The sequence below is a fragment of the Larimichthys crocea genome, chromosome XXIII (genome assembly GCF_000972845.2).
Source record: "Larimichthys crocea isolate SSNF chromosome XXIII, L_crocea_2.0, whole genome shotgun sequence".
In the NCBI taxonomy this organism is placed as follows: Eukaryota; Metazoa; Chordata; class Actinopteri; family Sciaenidae; genus Larimichthys; species Larimichthys crocea.
Window position 1 is genome coordinate 8,625,644 of NC_040033.1, and position 18,019 is coordinate 8,643,662.

Below are 18,019 nucleotides of genomic sequence, written 5' to 3' on the forward strand. Positions count from 1 at the left end.
GTCTCCATAGGATTGAGTGTTATTTCCAGCTTGTTTGTTGCAGTGAATAATGAGTACTCTGTAAGGCCTGATGACATAATTTGGAGATTGCTATGGAAAAATAACTAATTATAGAGCTAAGAAACTACAGATTGGGACTACGCCTGTGTACTCCACTTGACTGGCACCACCTGCCCTCTATATGTCACACTCACTTCACTTATCCCACAGTTGTGAAACCGAGCTGGTGTCTGCCAGTTATATGCAACCCCCAGCAGACACCCCATGCACGATGAATCAGTAGTGGGTTGGACTTGATAACGCTGTTGTTATTTAGATTTTATTTACCCATAAACAAAGAATTGGAAGTAGATGACGTGGAGGATTGAGAGTTTGGTGGAGGGAAGGATTCAGTGATAGCAATAGGAAGAGAATTCCCTTCAGTGTTGCTGTCTTCTCTAAGACAGTAGGAAAGTTGAGGAAGTCAGAGCATTGGAGAGAAAGCACTGCATGTTTTTCTAAGTGTCAGCAGCACTGGACAGCATTTGTAAGATGTTGTGGCTTGACCTGTTGATGGTAGCGCTTTGGTTTTCATGCATTTTATCTCAAATATTTTTTCCCAAAATGTTTAGGGAATAGACTTTTAGCAGTGCAGGAACATGATGTATGATCGCATGCAGCACTGTATGAGGAGTTTGCTTCAGTTCTGGCTGTGAAGCTTGTTCTTCTGAATTATCTTTTTTTCTCCACACTACCTGCTTTAAAAAATGTGGCAAAGTAGTTCATGAATATAAAACAGTTTTTTGTTTGTAAGACTTCTGTGCAAGTTTGTCTGAGCACATAGAATTCATGCCAGCGCTACACTGTTAGAGCGAGTTCAAATAAATTAATTTTTCTAAAATTGCCATAAAATTCAGCTGTATAATAATCGGCTGATACCTACAGCGTGCATCCGATTCCTACTCATTTAAAACAGTATTTTACTTTGTACAGTTTATCAGTGAATTTTCATCTTGCGGCATTCTCGACAAAACTGTTTGTTGTTCTCAACTTGCATTTTCTGTTCTCTTCTGGTCTGCACACCTTTTTTCTGACTGTTTATTAATAATTGCAAGGCCAAAGAGTACTTCTTGAGAAAGCAAAGAACAAAGCATCAGCCACCCTGTTATTTTTTTTGTTTTCTTTTTTTTTAGAGGTTTGACTTTCAGTGCTGAGAGTAACCAAAGCAAATACAAGTGTGCAGCATCATTAGAAAGGACAACCAATATGGCTGGCAACTGACTGTCCAGGCCATGTTTATGCAAATCAGGTCTGAGTTTGGATTCATGCATTATAGAGCAGTTATAGGCGTCATATCTGAAGTTTGGAGGTGTACTTTTATTTGATGTAAAATATATACATATATATTCCTTTTGAGCTTCATCACAAGGACAGCAGACAGATCACAGCACCTCTCCTGCTGCAGCGTATTCTCCTCGTATTGTTTTTATACAAACTACCTCTCCCAGAAATGACACAGATGAAAAAAGTCTGACGTAAAATACTTGAAGGATGTTGTTGCATCACAGCAGGGATGAGAAGAGTTTGTTGTCATGTTTGAAGTAGGTCCTTTTAAGAGATTGAAATCTACAGTAATTTCCACTCTTCTCAGGATATAGCTGTCAAAAATCATACGAGTAGACTGTCAGTTACATTCTATTCATTTTTAAGATTATAACTTATCTTATTTTATGTCATTTGACCATTTTCATCTGCTAAAATATGCATCATTTGGCGCGTAACTGCAGCTCTTTAGCCTATTTTTTGTTATTATATAAATTTTCACTTTACTTTAAACTATTTAAATCTGTACTTAAAACAGACAACACAAGGTTTTCATCCTGGATATGCTTTTATAATAAAGAATTAAGCAATAAAAGCAGATACAGACAATTAGGACTGGTAGAAAATGAAAGTTGGAAGGTGAACGATTCACCGAAATTGCTATTTTATGTAACAACTTACATTAAAAAATGTCAGAGCAGGGAGTTTCAAAGCTGATAGGGGAATCTTTATCAAAAATCATCTTTTGGAGTTTTACCTGTATGGCTTAACTCTATATGCATATACCTCATGATTCATTAAAGCATCAGTTTGTTTTTTGATTTTTATAAATCCCCCATGTCTACATTCAAAGTTAGGATGACAGGTCTATCTGAAACCCTTGAATACGTACATTCATTTAAAGCTAAATTCTGTGCTGTAGCTGGTTGTATTTGCTGTAATCCTGCTGTGTGCAGGCATAGACAGAATTTTAAAAAGATGACAGTGAATTGGTGCATAGTCCAGGCTTCTCCTGTCATGATTGGTGGATTTTAGGAATCAAATTTAGTTTCAAAGCATATTATCACTGTGATTTGTAGCTGTTGGAATTATATAACGTGTGCAAAAATATATGTTTTGTGCTCGTCGTTACTCAGCTTGTGCCAGTCGAGCTGAATTTAGATTTTTTTTTTTTTATTTATTTATTTATTTTTAGCTTTGTTATGAAATCAGTTTTCATAACAAAGCTGCTAGTCCCATATGAGCAGGCTACTCAATCCAACTTCAATGCTGCACATTCACCTTTCTCCTGACGGCAAAACCATTCAAGATCAAGGGCGGCATCACCTTTGCCACTAATGAGGTTGTTTATTTACCAAATTTCCTTGTGGACTGTGAGAGCGAAAACAAGCCATGCATAGCAGAGCATATAATCAGCATTAGCAAAGCAGAGCTCCAAAAGCCCCAAGTTATACATTTTGTGACACCTTGTACTTTACCTGAAGTACCCGCGTGGTAAACATGTAAACATTTCAAAGAGGCTGCCACATTATTATCACCTGAACAAAGATTGAACATAATATTCAGACATGAATAAAGATTCTGGACTGATCTTTTCCTGTGATTACACGTTTTAAAGCTTTTATTTAAAATGATAGAAGCGCCTGCTACTTTATATTCACCTCACATCTCATGATTTTCAGATGATTATGTCAAAATACCACAACTTTGACAGCAAAGGTGTCTAGGTGACCGAAGCAGTAATGTCTTCATGCGCTTCTGCTTGGCTGTTATTCTACAGTGTCAGTGCACACACTGGACATACACATAAACACTCTGAAGCAACTTAATCACGATTGCAAACAGTGTTACAAATGCTGGTAATATTATGTGGAATGCCGGTTAGCAGCGTTTTTCAGTTATAATAGAGGTCCAGTAATCAGCACTTGGATTTCTGGGATTTATCAAGGCAACATGAGCTGCAATCGGGCCAAATAATCTGTGGCAAAACAGCAGCTGCAATGGATAGAAGAAGGGGGGGAAAAAAAGCAAAAATATTTGTGAAATGAATGGTCAAAAGTCATGACGCCATGTGCCAAACACTGACACACAGCTGAGACAAAGTGGAATGGGCACAATATAAGAGGAACCAATAAGGATATGACAGACATGCAGCATGCAGACTATGGGGTTGCAGATGCTGCTTACTGGCAAATAACAATGCTAATTTAGTAAATTCAAAGTTAAAAAATCCTTTCGGCTACAATATACATAGGCTTTTTTAGTTGCGTTTATGCATAATGTACTGCGCCTTTAAATAATTTCTCCGTTTTATCGACTGTATTGTATTAAAAACTCAAAACCATCACATATTTTAGTGTTTTTCTGCTCATTTCCATCACAGATCTATGCACGTTGGTACAACATAGACTAGTATAAAGTGATGAACAGCCTCTGGGCATAGGTTGCAATAATAATAGTGTATGTGTGGCACAGTTCTGTATTTGGTGCACACCAGAATTCCATTTTTCTGCTTAAATCCATCAATGATTTGCAGACCTGCTCATCAGAGCCCATGTACACTGCTTTATTTGCTGATGTAGATTGGGTTCCAATCTCTGCGTAAATGTGTGAGGCTTTACTGTATGTTTGCTTATCTGTCCAGCCATCCCATCTATTCAAACAGTGTTCCTTTCATTTAAGGCTGTGTGCTGTGCTGTGCTGGGCTGGGCTTTTCTTTTTTTTCTTCTTCTTTTTTTTTTTCTGAGACCTTTTCTGTTATTTTGGGACCAGATGGCGAGGGGCACGGAAGCGCCTCTTTTGTCCGGGCGCCCCTGTGAAAAGAGGCTGTCCTCCCTAATGTAATCAGCGGCACCGGAAGGGTCCATTTTGGGCTGTGAAAGAAGACAATTGGGTCTGGACACGTCTAGATTACAGAAACGCAGAGTTCATCTCTCGACCCTGCCCCCTTTGACCAAGGCCCTGGCATGGAGGATCCTCATCTTTGATCAGTGGAGGGTGGAGGTGCTGATCCGACCTCATGAGGGCCAAAGGCCACCTCCCCCCACCCCCCCTTGTTTACTCTGCACTTGGCTGCTGCTGACACCTCCTTCCGGAAAGAGCCAGGGGGTGGTGGGTTGGTTTGGGCATGGGAAGGGGGGTGATACCATGACCTGTCTAGACACCGTTGCTTGTTGCCCTGGTGTTGCCAAGGGGACATGATGAACTTTGACCTGAAATGTAGTTGGTTAGGAGCCACCCTGGTCATCCAAGGAAGACATTTTTTTTTTCTTTTTAATTTTCAGAGTTGAGGGTGGTGACATGAGGCCGGGGTATGGCTGTGACCCACATAATACACAATCTGCTTTGAGGGACCACAAGCGTTGAATTTGTTGGCAAAAACTTCCTTTTTTTCATTTGAATAATTTCACTTGTGTTACAGGACGTCAAGGACGAGCGTGCAAGACAAAGAACAATATTGCTGAACTTTGACTTTCAACTCTGAACAGTGTTTGAATTTTATGTTTGCTCGCTTGACTTCATCTGATCCCACGATGACACTGTTGGAAGGATTTTGTTTATGTTTTTTAAAAATTTGTGACACTCTCTCCTTTGTTCGTGACTGTTTTTTGAATTTGATACATTTTTGGAAATTTTATTTCTCGTGCACCGTAAGTAATCTTTGAATTTGAGATGTTTTAACTTGTTTAAATGTGATATTCAACAGGCAGTTTGTTGAAAAATATTCTCGTCTTGGCTCAGAATTTTGAAACATTACTGAATAAATCTTGTCTTCCTGAGCTGTTTTTATGTTGTGGGTTGTTGAACCATTGACAGGTTTCTACTTTGGGTAGACTTACAGTAATTTTGCATTCTTTTTTTATTCTGTTTATCCTCACAAAAATTGTGATATTTGTATATTATATATGAGTACATGGAAGTAATGTGCAGTACATGCACTTGTTTCTTAATTTGTACATGTGGAAGTTTATACATTGATGATTTAATGAAAAAGAAAAGCTAACACTGACAAACAGTAATGAGTATTTTGAATTTAAACATGCAAATGTCACAAATCAGATGAGCAGATTTTTTTGCATATGCAGGATGATTTTTTTTCTAATTTATTATTATTCCGTAATGCAAATGTTTCGAGACGTTGGTATTATTCTCATTAATCACGTCATACTTCGTCCTTTACCTCGAGTCCTTATCTTTGGCCTGAACCACGACATAGCCCAATGTACGAATTGGCTTTGATGTCGAGGCTGTTCCTCAGGAGTGGGTGTAGCGATTCCACCATCATGGCCGCCACTACCAACCCCGCCCTCTCGCCTGCCACTCAGGAACAGTTAAAATGGCAGCATGCAGCAAAATGAGTGAGAGGGAGAAAGAGAGAGACGCCCACTACTGTGTGCTAAGGCACGGTCGACTGAGCCGTAGCTCGCCCTGTACGCCAACTCAAACTGAGATCATTATTTTTGGTGTATTCGGCCGTCCGAGGACAATGTAAGAATCTAAAGAAGTCTAGACAGGTAGATGGTGCGGAAATCAGTGAAGGGTTAACCTCTTTTGTCACCGCTTTATCCAAAATCAGTAGCTCACAATAGTGCTCAGACATAATTTGTGCGGATGTAGAACAAAATGTCGCCGCATGTACTTCTCTAAAACGATTGAGTTTCAAAAAAATCCATGCAGCGAAACCATGGATACACTGTTTTCTTTGTATAGACGCAGCCAAATAGAAAACATTTATTCTAGAAATATATATTCTTTGCATTCAGATTGACCCATACTACATTATGTTGGAGCATTTTTTCTCTTCAGGTCTTAGGCAGGCTGCCATTTTATTCTCCAAATTAGCAGTTGCAGCCTGGTGCAATGGGGACGGGCATTCGCTGATTATCACCAAATTTAATGCTCTGCAGCATCTAAGATACAAGAAACAAGCTATATACGATACTGTGTACATATCTTAGCTGTAATAGATCTTAATTTTGGCTCATCAGCATTGGTCACGGCATCATTTGTATTCTGAAGTGGTGCGGTTCAGTATTTCATTGACTGTATTCATTTTTAATGTAGAAAGAACAAAGTGCTATGATCAGTGATCATTGAAACCCTTTGCTCTTATTCAAACAGCTCTATGCATGCTCTTATTATGTCATCCAACTAATACCAATTAAAGGCTATACGCTACACCAACCCAACGCTGTTTCAATGAGCTAGAGAGAGTGGATCACAGGGCGTAGATGTGTGTATCCAGTCTCAATAAACCATCTGAAATTAAGTATTACACCCAGTGATTTTAAACCTTTGTAGGTCTGGCTTCCCCCTTTATAACAACTCTATTGCAAGGCATTCCACATCCAAACTGCAGTGTGGAGAATTTTAAGGTAAATGTCCAAATCTTCTATTTTTAGGTCTTCCTGCTCACACTGAATGACATTTTATTATTGGCTCTTGGTGTGAATATGTTTTCTTTTTTTTCCCTCTCTCCTTCCCTCCACAGTGTAGAGAGAGCTGGTGGTGGTGGACTAGGAGGAAGATGTCATGCTAAGGATGGGTTTTGGTGATGATGTTGCTGCTGTTGATGCAGCATCGAGCTCTCACTTTGTGCCTCTGTCAGCTATGATGCGTAACCACAAAGTGAGTGACAGGCCAGTCCCCGGGGAGAGCAGGGGGCCTGAGGTGAGTCAGATGTATCCTTGACCCTGTCTAGCTGTGTCAGCAAGCAACACAAACTCAGTAACAAAAGCCAGAAATGGCATGACTGTATATTGTACATCTTAATTTAGTATGTAGAAGAAGAAGCACAACCACCTTGACTGTTTCTATTCAAGAGGTTTGGTTTTTACTGCACAAACTCCCCTGACCTACAAATTACAATGCATATCACATTGATCTTATACCTTCAAACCCTTTGCATACATGTAATGTTGCACCAGAGTCCTGAACGGGTTCTGTGATACAGTTAAGAACCTGGTGCTGATTTTGGTAGGTATTCTACATTGTTTACTTCAGCACATTACAGATTTAACACCCAATGGCAGGTTATGACTTTGATAAAAGATGTCAGAAAAATATATTTCTGTGGAGTCACAGCTTGTTTATTATGAAGGTTTGTTTTGTTGCATACCTATTTTAGCACATATTAGCTTTCAGGGAGTTTCAGGGAGCAGGAAAGTGTGTAAAATTTTCATTTTATTACTAAGAAACTTGAAGATGGAATTTGAGCAAACCTTCATTAGGAAATATATACTGTACATAATACATGACCAACCAGGAATCGATGTAAACAGACAACAATACTTAGTGGATGGTGATCTACCTTTACGTATAATGCAATGTATTTTGAAAAATGTTACTTCCACTCGGTCCTTGTTTGTTGAAATAGACGACTAGTCAGTGTTAAATTAAACTTTCCACCAACACGAATGATTAACAGATTTGTAAAGAAAATGTAATATCAATTTTATTCACATATTACTCCATATCACACAAAAAAAACATAAGCATGATGCATTTGACAAAACTAAGTCATATTTTACTGCAGAAATCGTTAATTAATTGAGAAGTCTAGCAACAGAAAATTAACACTGACTCTGATAATCGATGCATTTAAGACATTTATCAGTGAAAAATGCAAAACTTTAAAGGCTCCAGCTTCTAAACTGTGAGGATTTTCTCAATCTTTGACTGGTGTTTAGACAAAACAAGCAATTTGAAGACGTCACCGCACGCTCTAGAAAATTGTGATTAGCTTTTCTTGTAGTATTCCTGATTAATCGACAAATGAAAAATGTAAACGAACTAATCGGTAGTGTGTTGCAGCACATGTTATGGTAAGTGCATTCATAAAGTTAAAAACAAACCAAGTCTGTCGACATTTCAGTGGTTAAATTAGTATTAGTTGTTTTCTTTAGGGAAGACTATCTGCTTCCATTTCTTTGAGAATTAACACTAACTTTCAACGTGATGTATTCATGTTATCTTCTCAGAGTTTCACTGGTGTTTGTGGTGATCTGTTGTCTCAGAATTCAGTGTAACAAGCAAGTAGTTTTATCAAAGCCGCAGTCAATGTGATATAAGCAGTCTGCAAAAAAAATATCATGATGCAGCCTGCACCATCATCTGCAACGTTAGCAGATTTTTCTGAACAAATACACTTTGATGTTAACTGTTAATGAACAAATGTTTCTGATAGTGTTCTCTCATTATTGGAGGAAGTTATCTTTATGTGACACATCCATGATTCGCTCACTGACGACCAGATGTATTGCTGCTTAAATCACATTTAAAAGCAACTTTGTGAAATTTACCACAAGATGATTTCATGTTTTTTAATCTATTCCCCAAAAGCAGAAAACATCCACTGACGGAACCAGAAGCGGTGGCTACATGGGAAAAAGTTCATGGAGATTTTTTTTTCTCAATTTCGTGAACAAAAAGAATCTTTATTGAAAAGTCTTGCATCTTTTTTTTTTTTTTTTCCAAGAGTCGCTCAAACACGGTGTGTGAAATGAGAGTTGCCTGGGTGTGACTTTTCGAGAAAGCATCCGCTTTCTATTGTCTGCCTAGTCAACTTCTGCAGGCCCCAGCGCCCTGACTTCCATACATGAGAGATCAAGGGTTACCAAGGTGCTTTTGAGAAAGGAGGGCTCAATGTGAGAGGGGACAAACCAGTCCACAAAATACTCATTTCCTTTGCATGTTAGGTGCCCTAGTGGGGATTCAGATGGGGTCACTGACACAACCAGTTTTTTTTCTTCTTCTTTTTACCCCCTCGTTGTTCTTAATGAAAACTGTTGCTTGCCTTTTCAGCGGCTTGCGGCTGCTATCTGCTGCCCGTACAGTATGCAGCTTGATAATATGCTGAGTTTGCCCAAAAGAAAGTTTGTTCAGACTCTGGCTGTTTATCCGGTGCCAGACAGAGGCACCTCATGTAGAAAAGGTAAAAGTAATTCTGTCCACCTCTCATTCTTGCCAAAAAGTTCAGTCACTGAGCCACAGCATTAACTTGTATTCTAACAAGATTAAAATATATTCGTCCTGGGGATTAGCATAGTTAGGTGTCCTTTTGCCTCTTTTTTTTCCTGCACTGGTGCGGTGACAGTGGGCTTTGATCTGTGTTGCGAGGCAAGAGTCCTGGCTTGGACCTAGCCATTCGAGTGCCAAGTGTGAAATTGGCCTGATGTCATCCCCATTCTTCACCTTTTACATCTTTCACCACTTTAATTATGTTTCCGCCACAAAGCCCAGGCACCTCCGAGCAGATTCCACTCTGGCCGTAGGAAGCATTTAGAAACTGTGGGTAAATGACACAGTAGGGGAGGGGGAGGATGGTAGGGAGAGGTCATAGCAGGATGGGGCCCTTTTGTGTTTAGAGGTAGACATTGATACTTTCCTGATGTATCCTGTGCTCACTTCCATTTTTCTACAGCATGAGAACTTTCTGAAATTGTCAGCACTACTCCAGAAAATAACTTTTATTCCAGGCATATTTTTTTTAAAATATATTTTCTGCATCCCATTCCAGAGGATATGTGTATCTCTCAGTCTTATCTACTCAGATTACTGGTGATTTATGCCAACGCAAGACTCTCCTGTTCGCACTTAGAGGCCCAAACAAAGACGACTTCTGATCACTTGACCACCTGAATCTCCCTTCCGGAGATGAGACAAATATTCTCAGATAAAAGCTTTTGTTCCAGGAGAATGTGCCCATGCAGCCTTACAGCTCCAGCTATTGTTCATGCATTGGTGTCCCTATCTGAACTTCAGGGAGCTTCCCTGCCGGTGAATATTTTGATGAAGGTTCCTATTGATGCGCTGAATGAAGGACCAAAACAACAGGGGTACGTGTGCATGTGAGGAGGCACGAGAAATGAATGAAGTGTGTGGGGATGTGTGCGTGCCAGGCAGGAATAAAATAAAAGTCATAGTAAGATGCATGTGTGTGTGTGTGTGAGTGTGAGAGAGAGGAGGGAGAGAGAGAGAGTATGAGTTAGTGAGAAAGCTGTGTGTGGAGAATGGGTTACTGAGGAGGGGGGGAACCAGCCACCTGCAGCCATGACAGGCTTTGACCTTCATTGCTCTCTCTCTCTCTCTCTCTCTCTCACTCTCTCTCTCTCTCCCCCCTCTCCCTCTCCCCCTCCCTCCCTCACCTCTCCCTCCCCTGTTTCGACTCCCCTTCCCTGCCTTGTGATAGAAGCACAGGCTCCCTCTTTTCAGCAACGACGAGGAAGACTGACCGTCGCGAAGACAGTGCTGGGAGCAGCCCTATCTGCTCTAATGCTACTCACCGGCCGTTAGACATGGCGTTCAAAGACTAGCGGTGCAAGTATGGAAATGCAGATAAGGCATTGTTGAGGAAACATGCCTGGGAATTGTTCAAGGCTTTCCCTTGCATAATGTTTGGATGCTTTTGCGAATGTTTTAATCTCAAAGCCCATGAATTTGATCCTCCATGAATGTGATCCTGAACCGCCCATAGAAGGAGTGGGCGTTTGCATGGAAAGGATTGTCATGCTATGCAAATTAATAATGTTTGTGATTATATTTGTGTATATTTGACGACTTGGCAACGTTTATTTTAACTATTATTGCACACATTTCTCTTTTCTAGGCAATTTGATCCAATAATTCATTTGTTTTTTTCTACTTTTTAAAGCCTGCAGAAGCTCAGCGTTGATTGACAGTCACATTTACTGCTGCAGCCAGTTATTTTCTGTGTTTTTATGGACATATGTGAACTCTTCATTTCACATAAAGATGCTAGAAACTTGCTTGTATAATCTTCAAGGTTTATTTACTCTTCTTTTGCAGTTTTTCAGGAGGCAGTTAATTACACAATTAATACATGATACAAATTATGTACATTTATACCAAAGAATACTTCCAACATAAAATAAAAAATAGCATTGTCTTCTACAACTCTGTGTTGTAATTTTATTTAAACATGTTCATATATAGATAGATATACGCTGATGAGTAAATTCATAATGTCGTACCAGCAGTTTTCATAAAGGCATTAAACTTGAATAGTCTGCATTTGAAGTAATACTGCTTCTCTGATTCGGCACAGTTCTGTTTCAGAAAAAAAAGTTCACACTTGAACTTTAAGGCAAAGTGTGTTTCTGTTTGGTGGATTTTAATTCACACACACTTTTTGCAGATACACAACAAAAACACTTTGAAAGGCAAAAAGTCCACAATTTGGTATGGATACAGTCTAAAACTTAGCTCGATCATACTTCTGTCGATAAAGACCAAAGTTTATAAACACAGTTATTTGCCCAAGTACAACAAATTGCAGCTTTCATGCAAAAAGGCCCCATAAACTATTTTTCATTCACAAAAAAAAGAGAAAGAAACAAGAAGAAGTTATTGCAAGATAAACAAGCAGTGTAAACACCTCAGATATCTACTCTAAAGCAACACTGGTCATTGGATAGATTTTTTTTCTCAATATAATCTATATAAATACACATATGAAGTCCTTTCAACAACGATAAGAGATTTCCAACATTTGTAATACAGTCACTGACGGATTTGCCTTCTTTTAATGATATATGGATATGTAATAAAACTGTATATAGAGAAAGATTTAACAAGAACATCCAATAACCTGCTTTTATAGTCTATACTCAAAGAGTGCGCAAAATGGTTGTCATCATTGTCTTTATGCTACAGAGTTGTTTCTGTGACTTTATAGGCAGCATTATAGCCTTCAATTCATTTAGCTACAAAAAAAAAAAGATTCATATTGCTATTTCAAACTATAATAGCTGCACTGATGCATTGGTATAACGGAGGGAATACGCACATAATATTTGTTTTTAAAGGCTATGAGACGACCACAGACATAGAAGCAAAGACTAACTTAGCATTTAGGTTAAGTGGCGTGTTAGAAGAAAAGAAAAAATCGCTAGAATAATAAACTGTTCCTGTGGATTTTTCTTCTTTTTTAAAAAAAAAAAAAAAGGTATCAAAATTTTTGCCCAATTAGGTCTGCAACTGACACTCCAAAAAAAAAAAAAAAAAAAAGATACTACCTCCTGTCCATTTTTACATCAAACACAACCAAGGAAACCAACAAAGCATGGAAATAAAATCGTGTTAGCATTTATTTAAATTCACAGTAGCCTGGATGCAGCAGAAAAATATTCTTTGGACTTCAGTTTGTTCACTTCACTGACAGATGGAAACGTCAAGTGCCAGTTAGTTTAAATGTAAAATGATGACAATCATGGGGGGGTAGCAGTACAGGCCTATATAAAAATGAAGGGTGTAAGCATTTGTACCTCCTGTGGGTGGGTGTGGGTGTGGGTGTATAAGGGGTGGGGAGGATTCGGGGGGGACGACAAACAAACAATGAAAACATACCTTTATACAACATCTTTTATAGACGTGATATTGCAGAAATATCTCTCTCTATTTTTTTTTTAAACAATTTATGCTGGTATACTCTACACACTGGCCCTTTATTCGATGAAATTATTGCATTGTAGGCTTGACAAACCTCCCATATAACGAAAAAATCACTATAATATTCCTATAGAGACATGTGGTGTCATTAAATATTCCTGTAGGGACTCTAACAGTCCAGTGACCTTATTGTTCCTTTGTAGTATTTTATTTTTTTAAATTTCCTGTGATCTGCAGTGATAGTAATAGAGCTTTATGGTATTTTCATCTGCTGTGGTATCATTAAATATTCCTGTAGGTAGAGTTTTGCGGTGATATCTCTCTAAAAGAAAAAAAAATCTATCATAGGATTACTATAGTTTGTTTTTCGTCAGGAGGCTGCTGTGACTTCTCTGGAAATCAATCGCTGTCTGATTTTTCGTCTTTCGACGAGACGGTGGCGTGATTGTACAGTCCCTGTGCCATCAGGTGCAAGGCCAGACTGTTTTTAGCGCCCGTGGCCTTCTTGATTTTGGCCCTCTTGTTCTGAAACCAGATCTTGATCTGGGACTCGTTCAGGCCCAGCTCCTGCGCCAGGTTCTGTCGCCTCTGCTCGGTCAGATATCGATTTGTCTGAAACTCCGATTTTAGTCTTTGCAGCTGCTCTGCTGTGAAGGCCGTCCGTGGTCGCTTGTCCTCTTTGCTGGTCGTTTTCTTCTTTGGTTTGCGAGATCTTGGCCCTGTTGGGGGTGCATGTGGAGGGGTGGGGGGGAGGGAGGTGGAGGAGGGGGTGTCACAGAGACACATACATTGGTTTGTATCAAAACACGGTTATGAATATGACGATGACAAGAAAAACGCCTTTGCAAACAACTTTATGAACAAAAAATCCATATTTTTTTTATGTTTTCTCATTAAAATGTTCACCCACGTACATCTACAACACAATTCTACTACTTTAAATTGAAGCTAGAGCCTATATGTGTATCCAAAACACGTGCGTAAAGTCTATTTTGGAAGAAAATGCGCATTTCTCAACTTATTTTAATCTCCAAAATGGCTGTTCAGACATCTGTTGTCATGTGCTCCCCGTGTCTCTAAAAGCTTTTTTCTAATTAAAAAAAATAGAAATAAGTTTAGTTGATTTCCTGAAGCATTTTGGCAAACTTTTATCCCCCCAAAAAATGAGGTGGGTTGATTGTAAAATGTGACACGTTCACTGAAGAAAACACCCAAGAAGCAAAATCCTCCCCTCCCTCCCTGTTTCTATCCCTCTTCCTCGCTTCCACACATATACGTACGCGTACACACACACACACACACATCTCTCTCACTCACTCACACACACACACTGACACTGTCTGTAGTAATAAGGGATTATTAACCAATAGGAAAACACTGGAAAAAAAGCATCACTGCCACTGTTTTGTAGGTGATCTGAAATACAGGATTGATTTCAATGCAGCTACTGTGCTGCGTTTTGTTTTTGTGGGCCACTTGAGAAGCTCCTCAATGGACAAACGTGAATAGAATTTGAGCAGCACACATCGGATACACATTAATTTTCCATCTGGATGGAGGCCCTATTTGTCGGGGAGCTCTGGATTGTTTGATTCCCTCCTCCAAACAGTGAAAAACATTAATGAAACAAAGGCCGAAGCTTTACACTGATGAATCAGCTCGTGTGTGTGTGTGTGTGTGTGTGTGTGTGTGTGCGTGTGTGTGTGTAGGCTATATAAAAACTGTGCACCTCTACAACTCGTAGTAGTCGCCTACGCCACTCTATACAGACGTTACATAATGCATGAGAACAAGTTGTACTCCACTTTTGATAGACGCAAAGAAAAAATACAGCACATATTAACGTTAGTGCAGGCTGAGAAGTTGTAGCATGTGTTTTCTTATAAATAAAGATTAGAAACGACACAAAAAAAAGTCACCACTGCATATACATGTTCTATGGGGGCGTCCATCGTGGAAACAGATGCATATTTAATGTATCCAAAACGCAACTCGCTTTACGCATCTAAGAAGCAAAAAAAAAAAAAAAATCGGCCACGATTAGAGCATTAAATATTATTTTACAGACACGCACATGCTATCTGGAAGACGCGGAGCTCGCTTTTGTTTAGTATATGTAGGACCCCACTTATTATCATATTCATAACCCGAGGACATTTGCAACAAGACTGCCTGAATGTGATGAAAAGAATCTGTGCGTAAAACCGCAACCAAAAAAAAGAAAAGAACAAAAAAAGCGTTTTTTGAAATGTTTGGATGTATTTTGGTGAGAAGTTAAAATGTGAAGATTTAAAGGAAAGTTTGAAGGTTTGGAAGATGGTTTTCTCTCTCTCGCTTGCATTTTAAAATAGGCCCACTCTCACCCGAAAAGACGTTTTTATATTTTTTTTTTACGTGTTGTTTTTCTTCCCTAAATGATACAAGGACACGCTGTTCGCAAAGACGTGCACGTTCTTTATCTCTTGCATGAAATAATATTTCCAAAAAAATCTAAATGAATTTATATTTGATGAATTCTCTGTGTGCGCTGCACTGCTCGCTTCGCTCTGCTCTGCTCTGCACGGGAGAAGTCGGTCAAGGCATCTGGGGTCAGTGTTACGGGGTATTTCAGGTTACCGAGAATACGGTATGGAGTAAAAAAAAAAAAAAAAAAAACGCATGCACGGTGCCACCAACCTGAAGAAGGCCTGTCCGAGTATCTGGTGCAGTAGACCCACGCTGGCCACAGCATGGGTTTAGACTGGGATGGGTTTGAGCTGGCTTGGGAACTGTCTGAGTCTGAGCTTAGGCACTGGTCTCCGTTCTCCCCGCGGGGTTTCAGGGGCTCCTCGGCGGCTATAGCGGGCTTCTTGGTCCCGGTAACCGTGTGCGGAGTGGAGGTTCCTTCCGCTGGCACCGTGCTCCCCACCGGCTCGGTCTGAGGGGCTGCGGGGCTGTTGTGACTCTCCCGCGATGCCAGGCTACTCTCTTCTCGGTTTGCGACTCCGTCCTTTTTCCGTCCGAAATCCGGCCGTAAGATGTTGTCGATGAAGAAATTGGTGACCCGGTGAGGGATCTGCAGGTTTCCCGGCGCCTGTAACAGGGGTAGGATGGCTCTGTTTGATTCATCCGCCGACTCCTGCCGCTCCACCACGTCTCTGTTGCCGTGATCATTTTCTTCCATACTGATTCACTTTCCCCGCTTTACTCTCGTTAACCCCTTTATCGCTCTCTCTGCTGCAATAGAATTTGCAAAACAACTTCGGAGAAATTAAAATTGCCAAAAAATAAAATAAAAAACAAAACAAAAAACTGCACGCGTAAAATAAATAAAAAAATAAAACTCAAATTCTAGTGAGTGCGTTGGACACCATGCAAAGCCTTGCGATAGTGTCCTCTGAGAAAAGCATACTTTTTGACATATATTCCCTCAATCTCGGGTTACACCTGACACCGTAGAGCTAAAACATGTGCCATTTGCGCACCGTCCAATTTATTGTTATCCGATTTCAGTGTGCCCAGTAATGCCTACGTCTAAACTAAACTAAGGGTAAATAAAGAGGCTCCTAAACTGATGCTCTAATACTCTCACTCTGGAGTTTTGTTCTTATTTTCAATACGAGCCCCCCGAGTGACGTTTTCCCACCGTCCTCCCAGACACGTGCCTTGGACCAATAGGATGGCAGAAACCAGGCCATGTGATGCAGACTCCAGAGCAGTCCACAAACGCCCATCCTCGCCTTAGTAAAGGGAAAGAGTCCTGGACTGACGGAGGAGAAGCCTAATTTAAATCCAGTGCATGCTCCCAGATAGCTCCAATAATTCATCTGTGTTTATGAACCTGCAACTTCATCTCCTTTTTTTTAATATGGAGTTTTAGTTTGCAAATGAAAACACGATGCACATCACTTTGTTCGGGGTTTATTAAAAACAATGAGAGGTTGAAGCATCGCTTGTCAAAGTGGGTTGTGGGGACCCCCGGGGTTCCATGCTTGCAAGGCAGGCAGGGAGGGATTCCCAATAAAAATGAGGAATAGTACATTTTTACTGCGCTTTAACGCACTGTTACATATGTTAGGTGTAGAAAAAAGTTGGATTTTATCCACTTTTAAATGAATTCACTTCAGTATAGTTTGATTTTAAAGAAAGAACAACAACAAAATCTGCTCATATGAAGGAAAATGAGACAGAATCCAGTGAAAACAGCGTAAATGGCCTACTGTGGATGCAGTGGGGACCTGTGCGCATGGAAATCTTTGAGGCAACATATTATCTAAAAAAAATACTTTATGCAAGACTGAAAACACTATAAAATGTTGGAAATATCTCATAAAAATATCTGCACGAAAGGATGTTATAACACCTGTGAGGACAACAGCACTCAGAGTAACTTAAAGTCAGTTTGTCCTGGCCAAGGTTAAATGCGTAAAACAGAGCTGCTGCATGGCTGTATGCTCCTGTTCTGAACTGAGGCTGGGTTAACTGTATTTTCCTTCAAATTAAATTTAATCTCAACGCATTTCAGTATTTTTCAAACCCACAGCAGCAACATATTCTTGCTTCTATCAGTGATATTTATCCAGTCTGATTTGCAGGATGGTCTAATGTGACATGTTGCTTCCTCTCGCCTCATAATTGGCAACAAAATGCACCAAAACTGAAATGTGACAAGCCAAAGAGTCCCCCCCCACCACCACCACCACCCCTGTTTGATTTCAAACGCGCAGGGATATGTGTGTTAAGTATTTTTGATGTTCTCATGTTCGCCTGTCGGGACGCTGCGGTCGACCAAGAACTGGGTCCATATCCCTTTAAAAGAAATCAGTGATGCAAACAAACTGTTTTGTGCACGGTGCTCAGGGTGCCGAGTCGCGCCAAAGACAAAACTTTGAGTAACTTCGCTGACCAGCACTAAGTTTGTATTCCTCCTCACAGGACGCCACCGGGCTCGCAGGGGATGGCTCAGCCGGTTCTCCGTTGACTTTTGAACCGGGGCTGCGCGTAACAGAAAAAAAGGGGGCATCGAGGAAGGACCAGCGGAGCAGCAATGAGACTGAGTGAGGAGCCTTTGAACAATTGAGCTAGAAAGTCAGTCAGCTGCCTTCTTTTTTTATTATTACAAGCATGCATTGTCTTCTTCTGTTTTTGAGTGTGGGAGTAACTTATATTGAAATGTCTGATATGGACACACTTTGTTGTGGTTATTTGTGCATCACAGGCCGAGCCACCCTGTCTAACATGAAGAAATTATTCGAGCTGTGGTGACTTCTGCCATGAAATGTGTACTCCATGGATGCAACAGTAACCTGCTGCACAAAAACACTTGTTT

At 40.1% G+C, this 18,019-nt stretch overlaps 1 protein-coding gene across 1 annotated transcript; it reads right to left on the reverse strand.

Annotated features, from left to right (window-relative positions):
• Positions 1-12,392: 12,392 nt before the first annotated feature.
• Positions 12,393-17,629, reverse strand: en2a (engrailed homeobox 2a). The gene is made up of 2 exons (XM_010740882.3): positions 15,388-17,629; positions 12,393-13,430 (listed from the first exon to the last, which is right to left on the reverse strand). Exons 1-2 carry the CDS (start codon positions 15,872-15,874, stop codon positions 13,111-13,113), a joined length of 807 nt encoding a protein of 268 aa, XP_010739184.1. The 5' UTR covers positions 15,875-17,629; the 3' UTR covers positions 12,393-13,110.
• Positions 17,630-18,019: the final 390 nt, after the last annotated feature.

Coding starts and splice junctions, on each gene's coding strand:
- en2a (XM_010740882.3), bottom strand. CDS start 15,874: ATGGAAGAAAATGATCACGGCAACAGAGACGTGGTGGAGCGGCAGGAG. Junction 13,431..15,387: donor CTCGGACAGGCCTTCTTCAG/GTTGGTGGCACC, acceptor CACCCCCAACAG/GGCCAAGATCTCGCAAACCA.